The sequence below is a fragment of the Colobus angolensis genome, unplaced genomic scaffold (assembly GCF_000951035.1).
Source record: "Colobus angolensis palliatus isolate OR3802 unplaced genomic scaffold, Cang.pa_1.0 Scaffold343, whole genome shotgun sequence".
Lineage (NCBI taxonomy): Eukaryota > Metazoa > Chordata > Mammalia > Primates > Cercopithecidae > Colobus > Colobus angolensis.
In genome coordinates this window covers 2,251,116-2,274,845 of record NW_012116744.1, presented here as the reverse complement: position 1 = coordinate 2,274,845, position 23,730 = coordinate 2,251,116, and the positions used below count along the sequence as shown (strand labels likewise).

General features: G+C 37.7%; 2 protein-coding genes across 2 annotated transcripts in view; one reads left to right on the top strand and one right to left on the bottom strand.

Moving 5' to 3' along the window:
* ITFG1 (integrin alpha FG-GAP repeat containing 1) overlaps nucleotides 1-2,850 on the bottom strand; it is a 296,091-nt gene extending 293,241 nt beyond the window's left edge. The window contains exon 1 of the mRNA XM_011952601.1: nucleotides 2,653-2,850. The gene's annotated coding sequence lies outside the window, so the exon portion shown is untranslated. The remainder of the gene's footprint in view (nucleotides 1-2,652) is intronic.
* The window catches only part of PHKB (phosphorylase kinase, beta), a 243,942-nt gene continuing 220,214 nt past the window's right edge, over nucleotides 3-23,730 (top strand). The window contains 1 exon segment of the mRNA XM_011952602.1: nucleotides 3-78. Coding sequence (XP_011807992.1) covers nucleotides 3-78 — 76 coding nt within the window.

Genomic DNA, 23,730 nt, shown 5'->3' with positions numbered 1-23,730 from the left:
CGATGGCGGGGGCGGCGGGACTCACGGCCGAAGTGAGCTGGAAGGTCTTGGAGCGAAGAGCTCGGACCAAGCGCTCAGGTTTGGCTGGCTGGGGCGCCGCCCCCCCTACCCGAGTACCTGGGGTGGTGCTTCTCCTCAAGCACCTTGGTGGGAGGCAGGTGGGGGCCCTGGGAATGAACCTGTGCCCCGAGTTCTCCCTTAGAAACAGTTGGCGGCCCTGGCCTTGCTTCTGATATCTTCCTCCACCTCTAAAAATTAGGTGGCGGTGCCTACTCCATTCTGTGTGTGTCCCCGACTCTATTCAACTTGTGATCCCCACTCGGAAAGTAGGCAGCGGTCCGGACTTCCCTTAGAGTCTTCTAACTTAAAAATCAGGCGGCGGCACATTCCTGGGAAAGGGAATGTGTCCTCGCTGTGAATGTTCTCCCCACAAGTCAGATAGCTTAATCAGATCAAGTCAGATGTAACTACGATCTGGCTGCAGAAAGCCGGCATCTGCTCCTTGCCTTATGTCTTATATACCCTTTTACATTCCCCACAGGTTCTAAGCAGTAGACCTGTCATCTGTCTAGCAGAAATTGAAGGAGACTGGGCCTCAGGTCTTGAAGTGCATAGTTAGGGCTCAGAAGGAAAAGGGCTCCTTAAGTGGTTCCAGGTTGTGTGGTTACCAAGCCAGAAAGCGTAGAGGTCAGAAGGTGCCTTGCAGGCAGTTTTAACAGTTCCAAGTGTCCCGAACTGACTTGTTCAAACTGCAAGTCATGACTTGCATTATCAGCACTTGTGGCTTGTGGCATTATCAGCACTTGTGGCTGATGACTCCTCTAAAAGCCGGGATTAAAACTTCCCGTATTCCTGGCTGGCTGGATATAATCTTGAGCAAAAAGCATGTACTTAAACAGGAAAGGTGGAAGGCGGAATACAGGTTTTCAACTAAGGAGCTTCCCTTTTAAAGAACTGATGAACTGTGTCATCATTGGAGGGGCGGTGGTGTGAAAGGCCTTAGCTAGGAAAATTAACTTTGCACTTGCATTGATATTAAGAAATTATTTTCGGCCGGGTGCGGGGGCTCACGCCTGTAGTCCCAGCACTTTGGGAGGCCGAGGTGGGCGGATCACCTGAGGTCAGGAGTTCGAGACCAGCCTGGCCAACCTGGTAAAACCCCATCTCTGCTAAAAATACAAAGCTTAGCTGGGCCTGGTGGCGGGCACCTGTAACCTGAGCTACTCGGGAGTCTGAGGCAGGAGAACTGCTTGAACCCGGGAGGCAGAGGCTGCAGTGAGTGGAGGTCACACCACTGCACTCCAGCCTGGGTGACAGAGGGAGACTCCGTTTCAAAAAAAAAAAAGAAAAAAAGAAATTATTTTCTCAGCTAATATGTCCCCCTTATGTTTTGGGCTTTTCCCATTTATGAAGTTCTTAGTTGTCTGTTGTGCACTTTTTTTTTTTTTAATTTGGAGAAAGTATAATTTCTGAAAATCTAATTTCAGAAATCATACACCCAACATTCTGTTTTTTATACCTTACAAAAAGTTCAGCTTTATTTACTTAGGGTTATAGTAAAATTACCAACTATGAAGTATGAGGTAATTTTTTCAAAAAGTAGTCCTTAGTACTACTGAAAATCAATAAAGTGACTTGGAATAGTCAGATGTATTTGTTTCACACTTTTTCTTAAATTGTTTTTGAGTCATATAGAAATACTGAGTTGGCTACTAACAATGTGGCTATCTGGATATAAAAAGTGTTGTTGGATTGGTTATGTCTGAACAAAGAGAGTAACCGGAGTTTTCTTACAGGGACCTGAGTACTGCCCCCAACATATATTTTTGCAAGATTTCTCTTTTCCTTTCATAAGCACATAGAGTTTATTTTCTTCGTTAGTCTTTGTTTCCTCTGAAATGCATGTCGTTAACAGTAAGCTTTGAAAACCTTACTTCTCTTTTCTTAGCTGAGAAAAAAAATTTTAGTGTTAACTGTTGTTGAATGCAGTTATTTAAATCCACTTTTATGTGCAAAGTGCATAGTATCAATGTTGAATGTTCCTGTATGTTTACATCCCAGTAGTAAAAAGAGATACCACTTGAATTCATTCCTCCAAATTAGTAGTTAAATTTGAGGTTTCAGATTCTTATAAGTATATGAAGTACAGATGATAAAGTTAATAACTCGAGTTAAAAACTTCCTGTGTCATTGAAAACAATCAACTTGATTCTATTTGTTACTTTTAGAAGAATATATAAATGGAGCTTTGTTAGAAACTGACTAACCTGCCTGGAGCATAGAGTCCTCCCCACCGAGTTCTGAGCATTGTTACATAGTAGCATAATTACTTCACTGCACAATAGAGGATACTACTTTTATGTAATGTTTAATAAGTGGATATTATATAGTTCCTGCCTCACCCATATGAGCAAGTGTAATTTATCAAAGCAAAGAAAATCACATATTCAAGTCATAAAAGAGAAAATAAAATTATAATGATCCTCAGTTACAGCCTTCGTTGCGCACTGCATCATGTTAATAACTGCTCACACTGCTTTCGATTAATTTAACACTGATTGCTTCTAACCTTTACTAAACAGTTTTAAAATTGCTATAGCTTAGCCTGCGACGCTTATGATTAGAGCCAACAATTTGAAATGGCCTGCTCGCCTGATGCAGTCGTCTCTTCGTCTTCTACTTTCTTAAGGTCTGGTAAGTGTTGTAGACCCCAAAAGGGTCACTTGGTAATTTTAAATACCTTTGTTGCTGACAGTTTATTTCACTATAAGATATTATTATGTCTTTATTTCTTGTTTGGTGGGCCCAGGCCTGAGTACCAGGCTGGTGTTAGGTTTAACTTTGCATTGTTGAATGTGGCCTATTGTGTTCTTCTCATGTGGGGTTTGAAAAGGACAGAAAGTGGAGTGCCTGCCCTGATACTTGCAAGCTGTTTGAGCAGAGGCAGTTCCTCAGTGTCAAATTGTGCACATAGTGTATTTCTTAAATGATTTTTGTCTTCTTGCCACAAAGGAACTAACTTTTACAAATCAGGAATCTTTGGTCAACATCCCACTTATCTATTCTTCATCAGCTTACTGTGAAGCAGGTTATTAATATATATGTTTTCATAGACAGGAAGTGACTTACCCCAGGGAATATTTTAAGGACACGTGCTTTGGCCTTTATCCTGTGGCATCCTGGTGTAAGGGCTGGAACAGATGTTGGCACAATGGCTCTTTGACTGTTGTGTTGATGCACCCCTCAGATGTGTGCACAGGATTTTGAAAACAATCTGGGTGATTCATGGACTCAGACATGATTACCTATGCATTCCCATTAGGAACTAGGTCTTTGGATGTATTCAGTCTCACTTTATGGAAGAAGACACACATTTTGTTAGGTGGCCACATAGCTGAAATGAAAACCGAAACATTTAGAGCCCTTTTCTGTAGTTATGGTTTAACTTGGGCCATTTAAAACCTATTATGTGCTAGAAAACCCGGAGAAGGCTGCTGGTAAGAGGCTACTTTTTCTATAATGCCTCTTAAGCAGAATATTTCAAGCCTCAGGACTCACGAACAGGCAAATGTGAGATGAGCACCCCCAAACACAGTGAAAACTCCTTGGCTTCACCATAGCCTTTCAGAAGTGTTTCTCCCTCTTCATTCATTTTCATTTATATTTCAAGTCCTGTTCTGGCAAGATAGAAGAGGAAAATCTTAAAGAAAATAAATAAGAAATAGCTTAAGGAAGAATCAAACAGGAGAAAACAAAAGCTCTTTAAGGAACTAAAATGATTTCTATCTCTAGGTGTCATCTGCTAAATGAGAAAATATTATATGTAACAATGCCAGTTGATTTCTGATTCTTTGAACTAAAAGAACAGGAGGACATATATCTCTAGACTCTGCTTTCTTTCCTTTTAAAGACCGAGCTCTGTTTTCCATCTTGGCTTTTCTACTAAGAATGAAAGTGGTTTTGGCCGGGCGCGGTGGCTCAAGCCTGTAATCCCAGCACTTTGGGAGGCCGAGACAGGCGGATCACGAGCTCAGGAGATCGAGACCATCCTGGCTAACACGGTGAAACCCCCATCTCTACTAAAAAAATGCAAAAAAATTAGCTGGGCGTGGCGGCGAGCCCTTGTACTCCCAGCTACTTGGGAGGCTGAGGCAGGAGAATGGCGTGAACCCGGGAGGCGGAGCTTGCAGTGAGCCGAGATCGCGCCACTGCACTCCAGCCTGGGCGACTGAGCGAGACTCCGTCTCAAAAAAAAAAAAAAGTGGTTTTAAGCACTAGCAGAGTCATTCAGTAGTAATGGGAAAATAGAATGTTTAAAGACAGCTTTTATGCATCAACAGTCCTGAAAATTTCTAAACCCAAGAACTGTGCTTTAACATTATATAGAGCGTTTGAAGGCATATACAAGAAGCTTTTCCAGTACTGTATCATCAAATTGAAATAGAATGCACCAAGAAACAGACTAGAAAAATATCAAACTTTAGTGTTATAATCCGTTTTAAAGAATGATTCTTTATAAATTACTTTCAGTGTTGACACTTTTTTGGGAGTTCATCTAACCAAAACTTACTAAAACTATAAAGACACACTTAAAATTTGCATCTGTTAAAATAATAAGTACCATTCCTGCTGGTGTTTAGGCTTATCTTTGCATTGTGTTTTGAATGTAGTCTGTCGTGTTTGCATTTAAGTACTCTGAGTGGTTTGCATTTATAATTTCTTATTTAGAAATACTCCATTTATATTGGAAATGATTTGCTTTCCCCTATTGTAGTTCTTTAGACATTATCTTTTAGGCATATGTTTGATTGTGCGATTTCATTTGACAATTATTTTAAAGCATGTCCTTGCTTCACAGCTGAGCTTTTCATTGGTACTTTGGCCAGAAACTATTCAGTATTGCCAAACGTGAAAGCCAGTAGTATCTTGATTTTGAAAAATTCATTTTCAATGTACCTGCATTGTTTTATGTATTTTAACACTTCATATTCCTTTTGGATATGTTTCTGCTTTTGGTTTTTTTCTTTGTTTCTCCTCTTTATGGAATTTAGCGTGAGTCCTATATTTCTGTGTGTGCATACTTGAGCTGTGCTCTGACTGCTAATGTACTAGTATTTGCTGCGGTTGAAATAAATTTGTTTTGACTGCTTAAACTGAAAGAGGGATCTAAATATTCAAGTTTTTCTTTAAAGACCTTTGAAGTAAAATGTACAAGAGCATGAATTTATGAAGAAATTCAACAGCCAAAATAAGTTAAATAATTATTAGAGAAGGAATGTAACATTCAGTACCTTAGATTGCTTCCATTTCTCATGTGGCCACTACGGTTATATTAAGTTAGCAAAGTTGGTCAGCTGTAGCAATCACCTTGGCAATACAGATTCAATTCCTTGGAATAATGGTTATAGCATATTGTGATGTGGTAAGAAACGGCTTGGTATTTTTGCTTTTATCCTTAAATGACAAAGATAATTTAAGAGATTATTCATTTTTATGATGCCTCATGATCTTATCTACCTTGGCTCCCTAAGTTTATCAGGCAGCTGATAAGTGAGCTGCCTGATAATGAAAAGACTCCGAGTCTTTTCATTTACTTGTTTCTGTTTATGTTCTTTGATTAACTTTCTTTTGTTAATTTAATTTGATGGGCAAATCAGTACCTGTTAAAATTTTATTATATATTCTGGGCAAAACAAAACTTTGAATTGTATATGCTTGGCATTGTTTTTTTAAGGAATTTATATAGCAGCCTTGTTTTCAGTTAACTAATCTAACCGTCAACTGATCAAAAAGATGATTCTTGTGATTGGAAGAGAACATAGGCCCGAGTCTCCTGGACTCTTGTGGGTTGTGGCCTCCTTTAAGAGCCTAATGAAAGGGTGTACATTTGGTGTTCACCTACACCTGGCTCTAGTGTTTACTACCTATATGATCAGATATACCTGAGGAAGCTATATCTTTTTGAGATTCAGCTTCCCGCTTTGTAAAAATGATGTTAATAAAACCTACTTGGAGAGATTATTGTGAAGATCAAACAAGATGTTATATGCAAAACACCTGATATTTAGTAACTGCTCAATAAATTTTAGTTATCTTTCCTAAAAATATGTGTCTTTTACAATATTGCTGATGTGTATTAAAGACTAATGACTTATATACAACAAATATGGTTTCTTATCTCTCTCTCTCATTTTGATATGTATGCTCAAAATAGCCATTTTAAGAAAATCTGTCATGCTTAAATACAACTAGCTTGAATCAGATTACTCAGAATTTAATATTAATAGAGCTGTGATATTTAATATGGTCCATTCCATTTTGTAAATTTAGCTCTTATTTTACTCTATGTCCATCTTATTTTTGTCAGTAATCACTATAACTCTAAAGAAATTGTTTCTGACAGTTTCCATGGAAACTCCTATTAGATAGCAGGTAGAGCAGTTGTTATTTTATGTATACTTAAAAGATATTTTTGTCTCAGATATGCACTGGGCTCCCTTCATGTAGGATGGAATTCTCAGAAGCACTCCTTGATTGTATCCTACTTGGAACTCTGACCTCTTACTAGTACCTGCCCTGTAATCTTATAAGATTTAGGAAATAGAGGCCATATCATATGACTTAACCCCCTTGGCATGAATCTCATTGACCCTCAGGCTTACTCTCTTTCTGTGTCATTATGCCCAGCAAAAATGATGCTTCACATTTCATAAGTGAAGTGGTTTCATCAAGAGTGCAGCAGCTTGTCTCACTGCTTTAGATTATCACCAATACTCACATTGTGCATTCTAAAAGCTATTTTCCTCATGCTGTTTTATCTCCAGTGCCTTATGAAATCAGAGAAAGAGTAAGAGGAACTCCCTAGAATTCCTGATTCTGATCCAGGTACCTATGCATGTTTCCAAATGGGTATATGATGGGCATTTCAAATGTAACCGGAACAAAACAGAACTCTTATTTTCTACTCTTATTCTTACCCAATCATGTTCCTCCTTAAGTATACTTTATTTCATTAAACTAAACCATTATTCTTCCAGTTACTCAAGCTAAAAATACAGAGGTTATTCCTCTCTTTCCTTCAACCTTTTTGTTCAGTTAATCTGTGAAACCTTTCTACTCTACCTCTAAAACACATACCAAATCTGTTTTTCTCCAGCTGTACTCCTACCTCCCTAGTCCACTTTTATCTCTGGTCGACACTACAGAAATAGCCTGATTTCCTGTCTCCTCATTCCTACCTCACTACAGTCTGTTCTCTGCCCAGCAGTGAGATGGGTCTTTAAAAAATGTAAGTCAGCTCATGTTACTTTCCTGCTTAAAGCCCTCCCATTGTATCTGTCATTATCTTAGCATAAAATCTACATTCCCAGGCCCACACCTATAATCCTAGCACTGGCCGAGGCGGGTGGGTTACCTGAGGTCACAAGTTTGAGATCAACCTGGCCCAACATGGTGAAACCCTGTCTCTACTAATAATACAAAAAATTAGCCGGGTATGGTGGCGTGTGCCTGTAATCTCAGCTACTCAGGAAGCTGAGGCAGGAGAAGCGCTTGAACCCAGGAGGCGGAGGTTGCAGTGAGCTGAGATTGCGCCATTGCACTCCAACCTGGGCAACAAGACGAAACTCTGTCTCAAAAAGTAAAGTAAAATAAAATAACTAACTAACTAAATAATAAATTCTACATTCCCTTCCCTTGAATGACAAAGTCCCAGGTGACATGGCTTTTGCCTGCCCCTCTGACCTCCTCACATAATGTTCCTCTTCTTCTCCACTGCTATCTTTGGGTCCATATGATGCAATCTCATTTGCTCTTTAGGCTCTCTGTAATAGCTATTTTCTCTGCCTGGAAAGCCCTCTGTACTGCTCCTTTAGGTAACTTGTTCCTTCTGATTGAGTTTTAGGCTATCGTCTTAAATGTAGCCTCCTTAGAAAGGCTTTTTCTGCCCACCCAATCTTAAGTAGCCCCCAGACACATCACTCTTAATTTTAATTCTCTGTAGTGTCCTTATTATTAGGTAATTTTTCCCCCTTCTTAGTTTTCCTGTTCATCTTCATCCACTAGAATATAAGCTATATAAAAGCAGAGAGTTACTTGTTTTGTTCACAGCTGTGTCCCTAGAGTCCAGAAGAGTTCTTGGAACATAAAAAATGTTCAGTAAATCATATAGTATATATCACACTGGAGACTGTCCTTCTTTTGAGAGACAGTGTCATAATGTGGTTATTATATGCATGTTAGACTCATACAACTAGGCTCAAATACTGGTATTGATACTTACAAATTGTATGAGCTCAGTAGCAAAGATATAGAATCAACCTAGGTGCCCAAAAACAGTGGGTTGGACAAAGAAAATGTGGTACATATATACCAGGGAATAATTCGCAGCTGTGGAAATAATTAAATCATATCCTTTGCAGCAACATGAATGCAGCTGGAGGCCATTATCCTAAGTGAATTAACACAAGAACAGGAAACCAAATACTACTGCATGTTCTCCTAAGTGGGAGCTAAACATTGGGTACTCATGGACATAAACATGGCAACAGTAGAAAGTGGGGACTGCTAGAGGGGAGAATGAGGGAGAGCGGCAGGGGTTGAAAAACTAACTGTCGAGTTGTTTGTTCACTGCCTGAATGATGAGATCATTCATACCCCAAACCTCAGCATCACATGATACCCAGGTAACAAACTTGCACATGTACCCCTAAATCTAAAACAAATTTGAAATTATTAGAAATAAATAAAGGCCGGGCGCGGTGGCTCAAGCCTGTAATCCCAGCACGTTGGGAGGCCGAGGCGGGTGGATCACGAGGTCAGGAGATCAAGACCATCCTGGCTAACATGGTGAAACCCCATCTGTACTAAAAATACAAAAAACTAGCCGGGCGTGGTGGCAGGCGCCTGTAGTCCCAGCTACTCAGAGGCTGAGGCGGGAGAATGGCATGAACCCGGGAGGCGGAGCTTGCAGTGAGCCGAGATTGCGCCACTGCACTCCAGCCTGGGCGACACAGTGAGACTCTGTCTCAAAAAAAAAAAAAAAAAAAAAAAATAAACAAAATGTTTTTCCCCCTAAAGCCAAACAAATTGCGTCAACTGTTTTGCAGTTAATTTTTTGTACTGTGGAATGGAGATAATAGTATATTCCTCATAAGTTATTTTGTGAAGATGAAGTAATGTCTAGAAAGTACCTAGTGGTGGTAGTAGTAGTACTAATGATAATAATGATTTTTCATGCTATGATGACAGCAGTGACAACTTTTTAAGCAGCTAATCTTTATTGATTACTTAATGTGTTACGGGTAGTGCTTTACATTTAAATCTCACCGAAGTCCTCTTTTGTAGGTGTTATTAGTGTCCCTTTTTGAAAAACTCAAAGCACAGGGAAGTAAAGTAACTTACTTAAAGTCACCCAGACAAACTCTGGCAGACCCTATTCTCCTAGCCACTGCTGTCTTCCTTCTCTTCTTCATCTACAGTGCCTAGTACTCCATAACTAAACAACAGTGGTTACTATTGATGTTTTCTTGATGTTTACTTTTCTTCTTTCATTCATTTCTAATTAACTGATGTTTATTGGACCTCTCTGATGTAGGAAGTTTGTAATAAATAATACTGGTTGAGAGAGCTAATAGCCTGATGGAATTTATACAGAGCTCAAGGAGACCAGTGCTTTTGTGTACATTCACTATGTCTCTCTCCTGGACTCCTCCAGTTGTTTCCTACTGAACTTTGCTACTAGAGCCATCACCTCTCCTTGTACTATCTCCCTAGTCAATGCACACTATTGTTGCCTGGGTGATTTTTCTAAAGTGAACTAACCCTTAAGTGGTTGCTTATCTCCACTCATCAGCTCTCTATCTCCTGCAGGGTTGAGGTAGGGACTTTAAGGAAAGGGAACTTAAAGTGATCTTTAACTCCTAGAAATAGGAGTCAGTGAAGAAGTTGGGGTAAGGAGGGCTCTAGGCTGAGGATCCTGGGGCTAGATATAGCTGGATATTTAAAGCCTACTGAAAAGGCCATTATGGGTAAAGCATTGTGAATGACAGGAATGGGTGAGAGGAGGGGCTGAGTTGGGCAGGGCCTTGGGAGCCTTGAAGATGTTTGAATTTTATTATAAATGCAAGGGAACGTGAACATTTGAAGCAGTGGAGTTGTAAGGCTAGATTGGTATTTTATGATGATTCTCTGTCTGTTATGTAAAAATAGACTGGAAGGTGACAAAAAGGCAGGGAGCAACCTCATGGCAGAAGCTGTGTGTCGTGTATCTCTATGTTTAACACACGGCACCATGCTGGGTGCATAGGGACACTCAATCTATGTTTGATAGTGAATGGCTGTGAAGACACAGATATTGAGTATATCATCATTCTGGATTCAGAAGATGTGGCCACCTTGATTATGCATTAGAACCTACATATCTCTGACTCAGTAAACTCACTTTTGGAGGAATATTCCTGTGGCCCATTTCCTGTTAAGTGGAGAATAAACTAACTTTAGACAGTGAGTTTATTGAGTCAGAGATATAAATGGTAGGTAGGTTCTAATGCATAATTTAGCTGCATATATACAAATATAAAATGTATATGTGCGACGAGGTCAGGAGATCAAGACCATCCTGGCCGTGCTGGCGGGCGCCTGTAGTTCCAGCTACTTGCGAGGCTGAGACAGGAGAATGGCATGAATCTAGGAGGCGGAGCTTGCAGTGAGCTGAGATTGCATCACTGCACTCCAGCCTGGAGGACAGAGCGAGACTCCATCTCCAAAAAAAAAAAAAAAGTATATGTGTGAAATATATGTGTGTGTATATATAGTAAAATCTTAGATACAGTTAGTTTTATGTCATTATGCTATTTTGTTTTCACATTTTAAAATGGCATATTGACCATTCTATTCCGAGGAATAGTCTGCAAAGCTACACAAGGTCCTTGATTCTTTGCTTGATTCAGGCAGAAGGATGCATTTAGACATTAATTTACCTCTTAAAACATAATAGAGTTGTAGAAAATATATGCAGTTAGGACATATCTTTTATGATTTTGGGACACATCTATTTTCAAATCCCTGATTAGAAAACAACTGCCCAGTGTGGTGGCTTATGCCTGTAATCCTAGAACTTAAAAAGACCAAGGCAGGCAGACTGCTTGAGCCAAGTTTGAGACTACATAACGAAACCATCTCTACAAAAAATACAAAAATTAGCCATGTGTTGTGGTGCCTGGGATGGCTGGTTGGAGGTTGTGGCAGGAGGGATAGCTTGAGCCTGAAAGGTTGAGGCTACAATGAGCTGAGATCACACCACTGCATTCCAGCCTGGGTAACAGAATGAGACCTTGTCTCAAAAATAAATAAAAAGAAAGCAAGTAATAGAAAATTGTAGCTGCCATAATTGTGAGGCCTCCCCAGCCACATGAAACTATGAGTCCAATTAAACCTCTAGGATTTTTTTTTTTTTTTTTTTGAGACAGGGTCTTGCTCTCCCATCCAGGCTGGAGTGGAGTACAGTGGCACTATCACAGTTCACTGCGGCCTCGGTCTCCTGTGCTCAAGCATTCCCTTCTGCTGGGTCTATAGGTGTGCACCTGGCTAATTTATTTTATTTATTTATTTTTTTTTTCTGTAGAGACAAGTCCTCACTATTTTGCCCAGGCTGGTCTGGAACTCCCGGGCTCAAGCACTCCTCCTAACTCTGCCTCACAAAGTGCTGGGATTATAAGCGTGAGCCACTGCACCTGGTCTCTATAATGTATTTTGAATACATTCATACTTGTTCTCATTTTTTTCACATTAGGCCTTGTTTGCCTTGATTAGAAATAGTTTTTAAAAGATGAAAAAGTTGTTGCTGTTTTTTATTTTGTTATTTGTTACCTTTTTCTTATAGACTTTATTAGTTTTACCAACAATCACATGATTATTAGTCCATTAAAATTTATTCTTTATATTTAACTTCTTGGTTTTGTAGCTTTCTTCTCTTTCAGTTCATATTTCACAAATTTTCTTGAGGATGTGGGTTTGTGTAGATGAATGGATGTGACCTAAACATTAAGTGATTTCCAACAGCCTTAATGAGAATTTTTTTAATGTTATTTTTAATTGACAAGTAGTAATTGTAGATATTTACAGGGTACAGTATAATGTTTTCATATACGCTTACAGTGTTGGATAATTAAATCACACTAATTAACAAATCTGGCCCCTCACATACTTACTATTTTTTCATAATGAAAACATTTAAAATCTACTCTTTTAGCAATTTTGAAATATATAACGCTTTGTGATTATAGCCACCTTTCTGTGCAGTAGGTCACTGAAGCTTTTGCCTCCTATCTAACTGAAATTTTGTACCCTTTGATCAACATTTGAGCATCTTCTGTAATAATTGAAATTTGTCATTTTTATACATTCTGATATATGTCATATATGCTCTTTTTTCAAAATATATATCATTGAGTTTTCATTTGTCATATAAAATCTTTAAAATTTAGTTTATTGTTTTACTCCCTTTGTTATCAATAGCCTCGCAGTGTTTACATGGCCTTCCTTTTTGTCCATTTACGATTCAAGTCTTGTAGCTCAGGACTGAAATAGGCACCCGACATAGAGATGAACACTTATGCTGTTATTTGAATTATAGATCAAGTCTTATTGCTAAAGCTGTGGATGGAGACTAGGAAGGACAGACACAGAGTCTGGGATTGGGCTATTGAGCTGTGGATAGTTCCTCTTCATACATACTTTAGCTTCCTGGTATGTTTTGAAAATATACTCATCAGGTGTTTAACTTGTATTCTTTATTATATTTCTGTCTTCCTCCAATAGTTGAACCAGTGAAGAATTTTCTATATATTAAAAAAAATGTGGTACATTTACTTTGTATATTCACTTTGGTTACATTAACTTTGTCAGCTTGCTTGTAAATATCTGATGATTGATTAGTTATAAATCAACAATATGTCAAAAAGAATTAGCTTGTTGTGACTTCAGTCAGTGGACTATTTTCTTTCTTTCTTTTTTTTTTGAGATGGAGTTTCGCTCTTGTTGCCCGGGCTAGAGTGCAATGATGCAATCTCAGCTCACTGCAGCCTCCACCTCCCAGGTTCAAGCGATTCTCCTGCCTCAGCCTCCCAAGTAGCTGGGATTACAGGCATGCGCCACTACGCCTGGCCAATTTTGTATTTTTAGTAGAGGCAGGGTTTCACCTCATTGGCCAGGCTGATCTTGAACTCCTGACCTCAGGTGATCCGCCCGCCTCGGCCTCCCAAAGTGCTGGGATTACAGGTGTGAGCCACTGCGACCTGACTGTTCCGTTCGTGGGGTTTTCTGCTTACAGGACAGCTTATTGCTTGCTTTTTATAATTCACATCTAAACTTTTAATGGCTTCTGATTTAGGATGATATCAGTCTCATCTTTTTTTCCCTGCCTCCTAAATATGTTTTGTCATAAATTTCCATCTTTATAACTAAATGGGAGTCAGGCAAGTCTAACTCTTCAAAAATTAAGGACAAGAGACTAAACCTTTAAGTTTACTGTGATCTTTGATTTTAAATATTTTGATTTAAGTGTTTACTGATACATTTTGAAGATGGAAGTTGGGACATCTCAAGTTCTAGCATGCTTTTTCTTTCTTTTTCTATCTCGATAACTTGACCACAGATCTCGAGGTCTTCATAGAGGCAGCCTTATTATTTCCTCTGTCCTTAAGCAAAAACAATATATTTAATAAGTTTTGAGTAACAGAACCTTCTATGGCTAAATGATTCCGAAGTGGGCATCACTCTTAGACTTTGGCCAACTTGATGCTATAGATTTGATTAGGGGACTTCATCTGGAAATTTGTAGTGAGAAACCTGGATGGAACTCTAGAGAAAATATACTGTGTATCATAAGACTTTGCTAAATGTAGGAAATAGAACCATGCCCTATTTGGTGACATTTCTCTTATCAAATTCCCATGCTTCCAAAGAACATTTAAAAATACATCTTATTTTTAAAATAATTATTTAAAAAATCTTAATTAAACAGCTTTATTTGGTATTAGGGTAAGCATTGATAGAGAGTGTTAATCATTTCTATTGATGTTCTTCCTGCTTTGACAGTTTTCCTGTTCAAATGGAGCCCCTTTTAACTGTGGCTATGTAAACATGTTGATTTTATTTTTAGAGTCAGGATCTTCCTCTGTGTTCCAGGCTGGAATGCAGCCGTGCAGTCATAGCTCATTGCAGCCTTGAACTTCTGGGCTCAAGTGATCTTCCTGCTTCAGCCTCCTGAGTAACTGGGACTACAGGCATGTGCCAGCACGCCCAGCTAATCTTTTTTCTTTCTTTTTTTGGAGACAGGATCTTGCTGTGTTGCCCAAGCTGGTCTCAAGCTCCTGTCCTCAAGCAATCCTTTTTTCTCAGCCTCCCAAAGTGCTGAGATTATATAAGTGAGCCTTGATTTTAAAATGTAAGGCCTTAACTTTCATTAATGTTAAGCTGATTTTATGTAGTCCACTGATAAAGTAGTTTTCATGATAAATATCATTAATATAGAGGCTTTTAAAATAAAAGTGTGTTTTCTTAACTTATGTATTTCTGAGGGAAATTATTTTTGTTTTGTGGAATCTTTTTATATGAATTTCTCTCTGTACCCATTCAGAGATCCTCTTGTTTGGTTATCTGTTTTTTGTAGAAATACACAATAAAGCTCAATTAATTTGTTAATATCCACTTTATCCCAATTCTTAATAGGCTTGTAGCTTTGATAATAATCATTTACTCAGTGACCTCAAGGATAAAAAGATCTATCAGGATATAAGGTTTTAATTATTATAATTTGAAGAAATAAAAAAACTATTTGAGGGTTAGAATTTATCAATGCACTCTTTCTCCTGCTCTATTTCATTCCTATTATATTGATACTTGTACCTAAGACCTATACCAAATTTAAGTCCTTCTTAGGTTTTTAAATTCTACTATTTAAATATTTCTTGAATATTTCCTTCCTTGTGCATTACTGGTGTCACTGTCTTAATTGAAGGCCCTAGAATGATTGTTTTTACCCAAACTAGACTTTTATGCCTAGGGCTTACTCCCTGTCTAACAGTCCTTTGCTCTGCCAACAGATATATCTTTTAGAGTTTGGATCATATGATGCCCCAGTGACTCTTCAGTATCTAAACGATAAAAAGCACACCTGGAATCTGCTGTTCAGCATCCTCTCTATTAGACTTCTGGATACCTGTCCAGCCTCCTGTCTTCCTCACATTCTCTGCTGCAATGTTATTAATGTACCTGGCAGTTCAAAAGTGGGTCACTCTCTTTCTGGCTTCTGCACGTTTATCATGAAGTTCCCTCTGTAAGCTTGGTGCACTCCATAATCTTTTATTCTGCTTCAGTGATCTCTTGTTTTTACGTATTTTCTGACAACTCCCTTCTCCGCATTTCAGGTTTCAATTAATTGCTCTGCTGGTTCCCATGACATTTTATACAGGCTTCTTTTAGCTCTGATGTCACTACATTGCTATTAGATAATTATATATCTTTCTTCTTTACTAGGCTATGAAATCCTTCAGGTCACCAACAAGATCTGTTGCAACTTTGTATAGCCCCTGATGCAAGGCTGGGTGCTAGGGACTCAGTGTTGAATAAGAACACAAGTTGAATGAATTAATTAATCATGTTAGAAGAATTAGTACAATTTTGGTTCAGAATGAACTTTCTAGCACTATGTGTTGTCTAATAATTTAACCTTTTTACTTGGTGAATAAAATTCAGTTTATTTATTTTCCTGCAGGTTTTGAATAAGAACATATTTTCATAGTAAAAAAAATCTTCTACTGGTCAAGTCCAGAAAGGTTCAAAATTCAGACTCATAAAATAAATGTAATAAATAAAATAGTGACCTAGGTTTATAATAGCTTTATGACGTGGTGAGGGCACTTTTGATTTTTCTCTTAAACTGTGGACAGCATCTCCAAGGCCAAAGTATGTGGCTCTGATTGCTTTTGCCCCTTGTATACAAACTTTCAGCCATCTCTGTGTACTGATGTTTTCTTTCCCTGAAGAGAAAATGGAAGAAATCACATAGATTATTCATCTACATTGTAATCCAAATGTAAGTCATCAGTAGCATGTTTATTCCTTCATGCATAGGGTGAGTCAGTGCTATTTAATGGGCCTTGTGTGTCATAGTGTAAACTTTACCTAAGATACTGAGGAATTTGAACTTAACCGTTTAAATTTCAGGAATATGGTAAAGAAAAAGAAAATGATATACTTTTAAATAAAATAGAGAAAAACTTCCTAAATCTTGCCATCTAGAGTAAGTTTCAGAATAAGAAGTGATATAGCATCTATTTCTGGAAAAGTCTTGAACATAATGCTAAATAATGCACTAGAGAAAAAATCTATGTTTTTACCTTAGACTTCTTTAGAGCCGAGTCTAGCAATTATCATGTATTTAATTTACAAGATGAGAGTTCTTTTTATTCTTGTGAACTGCAGTTGTCTTCAACTAATATGGTATTGAAATGGAAATAGAAAGAAGTGAAATCTAGGTAAAGGATAGGTGGGTCAAGTAACGTGACAACTGAAATGGTTCATTTACATGGCTGACATGGACAGAGTGCAGTGATCCAATACCAGAATTGCTTAGAAACCCCTTCATATTTTGGGGAAAATTGTCATTAAAGCAGTATTTCTGATTTAAATGTTACCTTGGAAGCAGGTTATATATTGCTGTGAACTTTTTTTTTTTTTTTTGCTTTACCTGAGAAAAAGAAACAAAGCATAGTTCAGTGTTTAAATCCTAGGTCTTCCATTTACTACCAGTGTGACCTTGGTTAAGTTACTAAACCCCATTAAAAAAAAATCTTTAGAATGGTAATAATAGTACCATTATTATTAGGAGAGTTCTTGTGAGGATTAAATGAAATCATACATAAAAAGCTCTCAACACTGTACTTTGTGTGTGGTAAATGCTCTGATATTGTTAGTTCTTATTAGGATGCTGATAATCATACTATAATGATATTATTCTTAACCTTTTAGAGCTCTTTGGTTAAAATTAAATTTATGTGTTTGTATTCATTCTGGCATGTTGCATATTGACAGCACCCACTAAGCATGGTGTTCCGGGTACACTGGTGAATTATAGTAGCATAAAGCAATGTCCTTGTCCAGAACAAACAGACTAAAATAATGACTGTATTTTAAAAATATCAGACCCCTGAATAGAGTCTGGAGATCTTGTTTTTGGTGTTGGTTTTATGCTTAAAAAGCACTGCATCCTTGAGCAAGTTGTGAATTTCTTCCATGAAATAAGGGACTTAGACCAGAAGCTTGTTAATATTTTTTTCTGCTTCAAAATATTATGGCACTCAATCATTGACTGTCAGGGGAGTTAGGGGAACGTACTTATATGGTTTTAGAGCTGAGCCTGGATGATTTCAAGGTAGATCTTACAAGATGGAGAACTGGTTGTGATTGTGAAAATTGAGTTGATGAGATAATAGCTTTGGATTTGTCAGTACAGTGATGCAAAGATCTTAAAGCAAGCTTTGATGAGCAAGATGTTAGTTTTGATATTTAAGCTATTTTAGTTGGTTCATGGTCTTTCTAGGGATTGTGGAGCTAGATTTTCCTAAGACGACAAAGCTGCTGTCTAATTTTGATCTCTGGCATCTTCAACATCTTACACCCTCTCTTGTTCTCTCCCCTCTTCTCTCTCATTTTTTTTTTCTTTCTCTTTTTCTTCTTTTTTACAAGATAGTGGTACTATCACTGTAGAGCCCTGAATCTACTTAAATGCAGATCCGATTCAGCAGGTCTGGGATAGGGCCTGAGAAACTGCTATTGTAACAAACTCCCAGGTGAGGCCCTTGCTGCCTGTGGATGGCCTGCACTTTGAAGAGCAGAAGTCTATCTACAGCACCATATTTGTTGAGCAGCAGTCCTTTGTGCCATCCTCATCTCTTCTCTGTCTTCTAATTCAGTTTGCAGATCTTGGGCTCTGAATTAAGCATCTTCCTGTTCCAAACTTGAACTTAGTCTTTGAATAAGTATGTCATTATCTGCGTCCCTGATTCCCACTGGGCATAAACCCACAGTTCCTGGGTGTGATCCATGGCTGTTTTTGCAGCTTCCTTTCACTGGTATGGCACTTTGCTTCTGTTGATTTTCTGGTGTACTCCAGGTTCTGACTTCTGGCCTGGATTTACCTGGCCCAGATCCTTCTACTTGTCTGAGCCCATTTCAGGACTTCCGTGTTGAAGCCATTGCTGTACATTGCTATAAATGTTAAAATTTCCAACTGTTGCTCTTGGAAATGAGTATATATCTATATATATGTCTATCTATATATATCTATGTATATATCAGTATTTCCTGTCTCATCTGTTTATCATACATAATTGGTAATTGGTGATCCATTTTGTGTCCCGAGGATCATGCAGTCCTTTCAGTAGGGAGCTCTGCTTCAGGATGTAATGACTGCCTCCATTTTCTTTTTTTTTTTTTTTTTTTTTTTTTTTTTTTTGAGACGGAGTCTAGCTCTGTCGCCCAGGCTGGAGTGCAGTGGCGTGATCTCGGCTCACTGCAAGCTCCGCCTCCCGGGTTTACGCCATTCTCCTGCCTCAGCCTCCCGAGTAGCTGGGACTACAGGCGCCTGCCATCTCGCCCGGTTAGTTTTTTTTTTGTATTTTTTAGTAGAGACGGGGTTTCACCGTGTAGACCAGGATGGTCTCGATCTCCTGACCTCGTGATCCACCCGTCTCGGCCTCCCAAAGTGCTGGGATTACAGGCTTGAGCCACCGCGCCCGGCCATGACTGCCTCCATTTTCAAACAGTTGCCTAACCAATTGAATGGAAATGAGAGGTATAACTGGTTAGCACTGGAAGTTAAGCTGATTTCCACCGAGTCCAATTTATTTTTCCACGTTTGTATCTTTGAGAAACTGATATGCTAATTGCTTAAAGGTCTTTGTGGAGGCTCTTGCTAGTGCTGGTGGGATTTGGTTCCTTCCAGCCTCTTTCATATTTCATGCAGCTTATCATTTAAAAGAGAACAATACTATTAATAAACTGGCTTTAGAAGTTCTTTTTTTCCTAGGTATCCTTGTAAGATTCAACAGTATTATGGAATGACCATAAAAATAGGGGTAGGTGCTTCAAGAAATATAATTTTCTTTGAAAAGTAGAGGAAACAGCAAGGAGTCTTCAAACTAACTACAAAAAACTGACAAGTTCAAGGCTGATTTCCATTATAGTTTCATGTTACAGAAATAGTTTAGTTTCATTTGCTGTAGTATAAGCTGAGTACCTTAAATATCCATTGTCATAACTTCAGTTTTCATTTCAATTTTTTGCTACAATGAAATTCTTATAACTAAATTATAATGCAAATTAAAGTACTGCAAAATTTTAATAGATGTAATGTTCACCCGTAGTCACGTTCTTTCAGTTTCGTATTACATAAAAAACTAACAGTCCATAAAAATATTATAAAGTTAAGCTACACTTAGAATAGACATGAAAAAATTTTAAGCCAAACTAGATGGTCTGAATAGCGTATTGAATGATGAATTAGAACTTAAAGAATGCCTATTATAGCTTTCCAGTTCTGTAATTTTAAATGTATTTATTAGAAAGTAGATTAATTTACATTTTGATGTCTTCATTATAGTGTGGGTGTGGAAACTTCATACTCATTCTATACTTCTCTATGAGATATTTGATTCCACTCCCAAGGGTCCTGAGTTTGCTTTGTCTCCCACAGAGACAGCTTGCTCTTCTGGGATGTTTGACAACTGGCTTTAGTTAGGCATGAGGGTTGTTAGTGACTTTTGGTGGAATTAAGGTTAGCTCTGAATAGTCATGCTTCAGAAATAATCATTCATTTTGGTTATAAAATTTTTCTTGAAGACTTATTAGCATCACTCCTGTGTAGCCCAGGGTCATATTTTATTGGAGCTTTTATCCCTCATCTAATGTAATTAATGTTCTTCCCTCTGGCATGGTTAGAAAAAGTGGTCATCTTGTTTTTCTGCAGCTCCTGCTCATAATCACTGAACTACCTGTAGCAGCCCAAGGCTGCTTTAACTTCACATTATTTCACTTAGTTGTCTTTTTCTGTTTCTTAAAAATTACTGATTATTTAATTTACTGATTTAAAAATCGTGGTGTGGGTCATCCATTTTTCCATTGATCAAGAGGATTCTGACATTAACCTGACAAAGCCAATTAATCCAGAAATCATTGTTTTCCCACTTTGTGCCCCAGTCCTGTCCTAAGTGCTGAGGTAGATGACAAAATTTAAGGCAAAGAGATGACAATTCATATTTGATATGCACTGTGTGTTGCTTTACTTAAAATATTTCACTTAAGCCTCACAATATCCCTGTGAGGTTATATAATTTTCTCCACTTTTCAGATGAGAAGACCTGTCTCGGAGAGAACCCAGGTCTTGAAAGTTACGAAGTGACACAGCTGTGATTGCAGTCCAGTTCTTCCTGTTTTCAAAACGCTTGTCATTTCCGTGACCTTTGTAGCTATGAAGACGTTCTCCCCTCCAGCAGTTTGTTGATACTCTGAGGGCTGGGGTAGGGGAAGGCAGTTTCTCTCTTTTACTTGATTTAACATTGGGTTTAACCTTGTTCACTAAAGAATGAAAGTTGGCTTGTGAAAAATGTGGCTTGAATTTCCATATGAGAAAGTTTGGTCAGTTAATGATTATACTATAGGTAGGTCTTTGCAAGGCACTTACATGGATTCTCAGGACAGCATTGGAGCAAATCACTGAAGTCTAAGGGTTGTACATAAGTATAGTGTGGGAAAGGCTAATGCCATCTCTTCCCTGTTTCACTTAGCCAATGAACAAAACTTCATTGTGTTTCGATTGGAAGAAAATTAACTAGCGTTCATTACCTGCAAACTCTATACTGTCCTTCAGAAGTATGTCTAGTTTTATTCTGGTTTTTATTTACAGTCTGCTTACTTTGCTAATTTATAGTTTATTGTGATTTTTTTCTGCTAACATTCAAGACTTCCCATACTCATTTTAATTATACAGATTATAATTTCTATACAATTTCTAATTGTAGTAATAACATTCATATTAAATGTACTGCTGAATTTTGCCAAGACAAGAATATAGAACAGGCTTCATCAAAGTGTAAATGAAAAATGGAAATAGTTTGGGTCTATTTTTCAAAATGCTGAATGACTTGAAAGTATTTCTGTAGGACTTGTGTGGAATAACTAATGTATGACACAATAAAATGCCTAATATCACATCTTTATCACTATAATAACAAGACATGATACAATTAAATTTTTTTTTTTTTTTTTGGGACAGGGTCTGACTTTATCACCCAGGCTAGAGTGCAGTGGCAGTGATATCCGCTCACTACAACCTCTGCCTCCTGGGCTCAAGCGATTCTCCCACCTCAGCTTCCCATGTAACTGGGATTGCAGGCCCACACCACCATGCCTGACTAAATTTTGTATTTTTAGGAAAGATGGGGTTTCGCCATGTTGTCCAGGCTGGTCTTGAGCTCCTGGGTTCACATGACCCACCCACTTTGGCCTCCCAAATTACTGGCATTACAGGTGTGAACCACCAAACCTGGCCTATTAAATAAGTTCTTTTTTTCTTTTTTCTTTTTTTTTATTTTTGGGACAGAGTCTCGTTCCGTCACCCTGCCTGGAGTGCAGTGGCATGATCTTGGCTCATTGCAACCTCCACCTCCTGGGTTCAAGTGATTCTCATGCCTCAGCCTCCTGAGTAGCTGGGATTACAGGCGCCCACCACCACACCCAGCTAAGCTTTGGATTTTTAACAGAGATGGAGTTTCACCACGTTGGCCAGGCTGGTCTCAAACTCCTGACCTCAAATGATCCACCCGCCTTGGCCTCACAAAGTACTGGTATTACAGGCATGAGCCACCGCACCTGCTTCTTTCTGTAAATTTATAGTAGTATATAGTGAAGTTCTTTTCCCCTCCATATAATTCAATTAATATAGTGAACTAAGACTCTTGTCATTTAAGCCTTAGAAGTTTGGAATTTTAAATTTTTACTTGTAGTATAAGTATGAAATAATGATGCTGAGTTTCTCTTGAGAAATCTTATTATATGTTCAGATTAGTATTATCCTCTATAAAGTGATCCACTTATAAGGCTATATACATTTATTCTAGTGGTGCTGCCATTGCTCAAATCGTTTTTTAATCATCTCTTTTTATTTCATTCCCATCTCCCTTTATAAGCAATAGAATAACAGAACATAAGAGAATAGAATAGAACACACTTAACATAAGAGAACAATGAATTACTTTATAGTTACAATTAAGGTTATTGATGAGTGAGTCTTACTTCACTTCATCTGCACTGATTCATCACCTTATTCGTTGTGGCTGAGTCACAGTAACTTTTGGCAAGGTTTAGACATCAGTATAGTGATTTCATTTTGTTCAGTAAATACTTATTAAGCACTCACTATGTGCCGGCACTGTTGGCACTGGGATTACTTCAGTGAATAAAACAATTGCCATTTATAACATTAAATAACCACTTCTAAATGCATTTTTTTCCTAAAATGGAGTTCCAAAAACTTTGTAGAAAGATTAGAATTGTTAGAATACAGCTCTAACCTCACAGAAGTCATACAAAATCATAGTATATTATGGGAAGGTACTATAAATAAGAAAGGAAAATGAAATATCTAATTGAGTGATTGCTATTCATAAGGTCAACACATGAAACATCAACCAGGTTTAATATCCTGAAATAGATTTTATAGGCCATGCTCCTTCTCTAAAGGTCACTGGAAGAACTTAATACCTTTTTATTAAAAATAAAATGGGAATGGTGGAATGGCCTTTTCACATCTTATTTGGATAAATTGAATAGGCAAATTTTGCTTCCTTTTTATGAAGTTATGTTATTTCATATTTGCCATTTCATATTTTACATGTGAAATATGTTTCTTACCCACTTTGCTATCCATCATGGAGAAACGTAGACTGAAATCTTGAGGGTTCAAATGAAGTATAATAATAAATAGGAGTTGTGAAGTAAAAGTACATATATATGTATGTATACATATACAAATAATTTTGGAGCAATCTCCTGTTTAAAGCAGAAAGTGAAAGCAAGGATTAAAGGCTCAATGCTTCTCAGTGAAGCATTTTTTTGTGTGTGAGCTTTTATGGTATAAGGAAAAGTGCACATGTACAGTTTTTCTTCACAGAGCCCTGTTTTCAAATCAGACTGCCATTTAATAACTTCTGTGTGCCTCTATGTGGTATGACAAAGGTGTGATACCAGTCTCACAGCTTTGTCAGGATGATGGGATGGAATAACATATATAAACTATCTTGTGCAATGCATAAGTAGTTAGGCATTCAAATTTCCTTTTTCCATTTAAAAAATTGCACAAGTAGTAAATGCATATAATATTTTCATATAGTATTTTTACAATCAGAACTATAAAGAATAAAAATCACACTCCTTTCCCTAGTGGTTATCATTTTTAACAATGTGTGTATCCTTCTAGGCTTTTTAAAGTACTTAGTTATCTATATATGCATATACATTTCAAACGTTATACATATATAGTTATTGTTGCTTAGCTTTACAACACCTAGGATCATGCTAAACATGTTTTCTTCTGTAACATTACTTTTCCACACTGTTTAGTCTTTCATAATACTTATAGAACTACCTTATTTCTTAAACTGTTTTAAGATA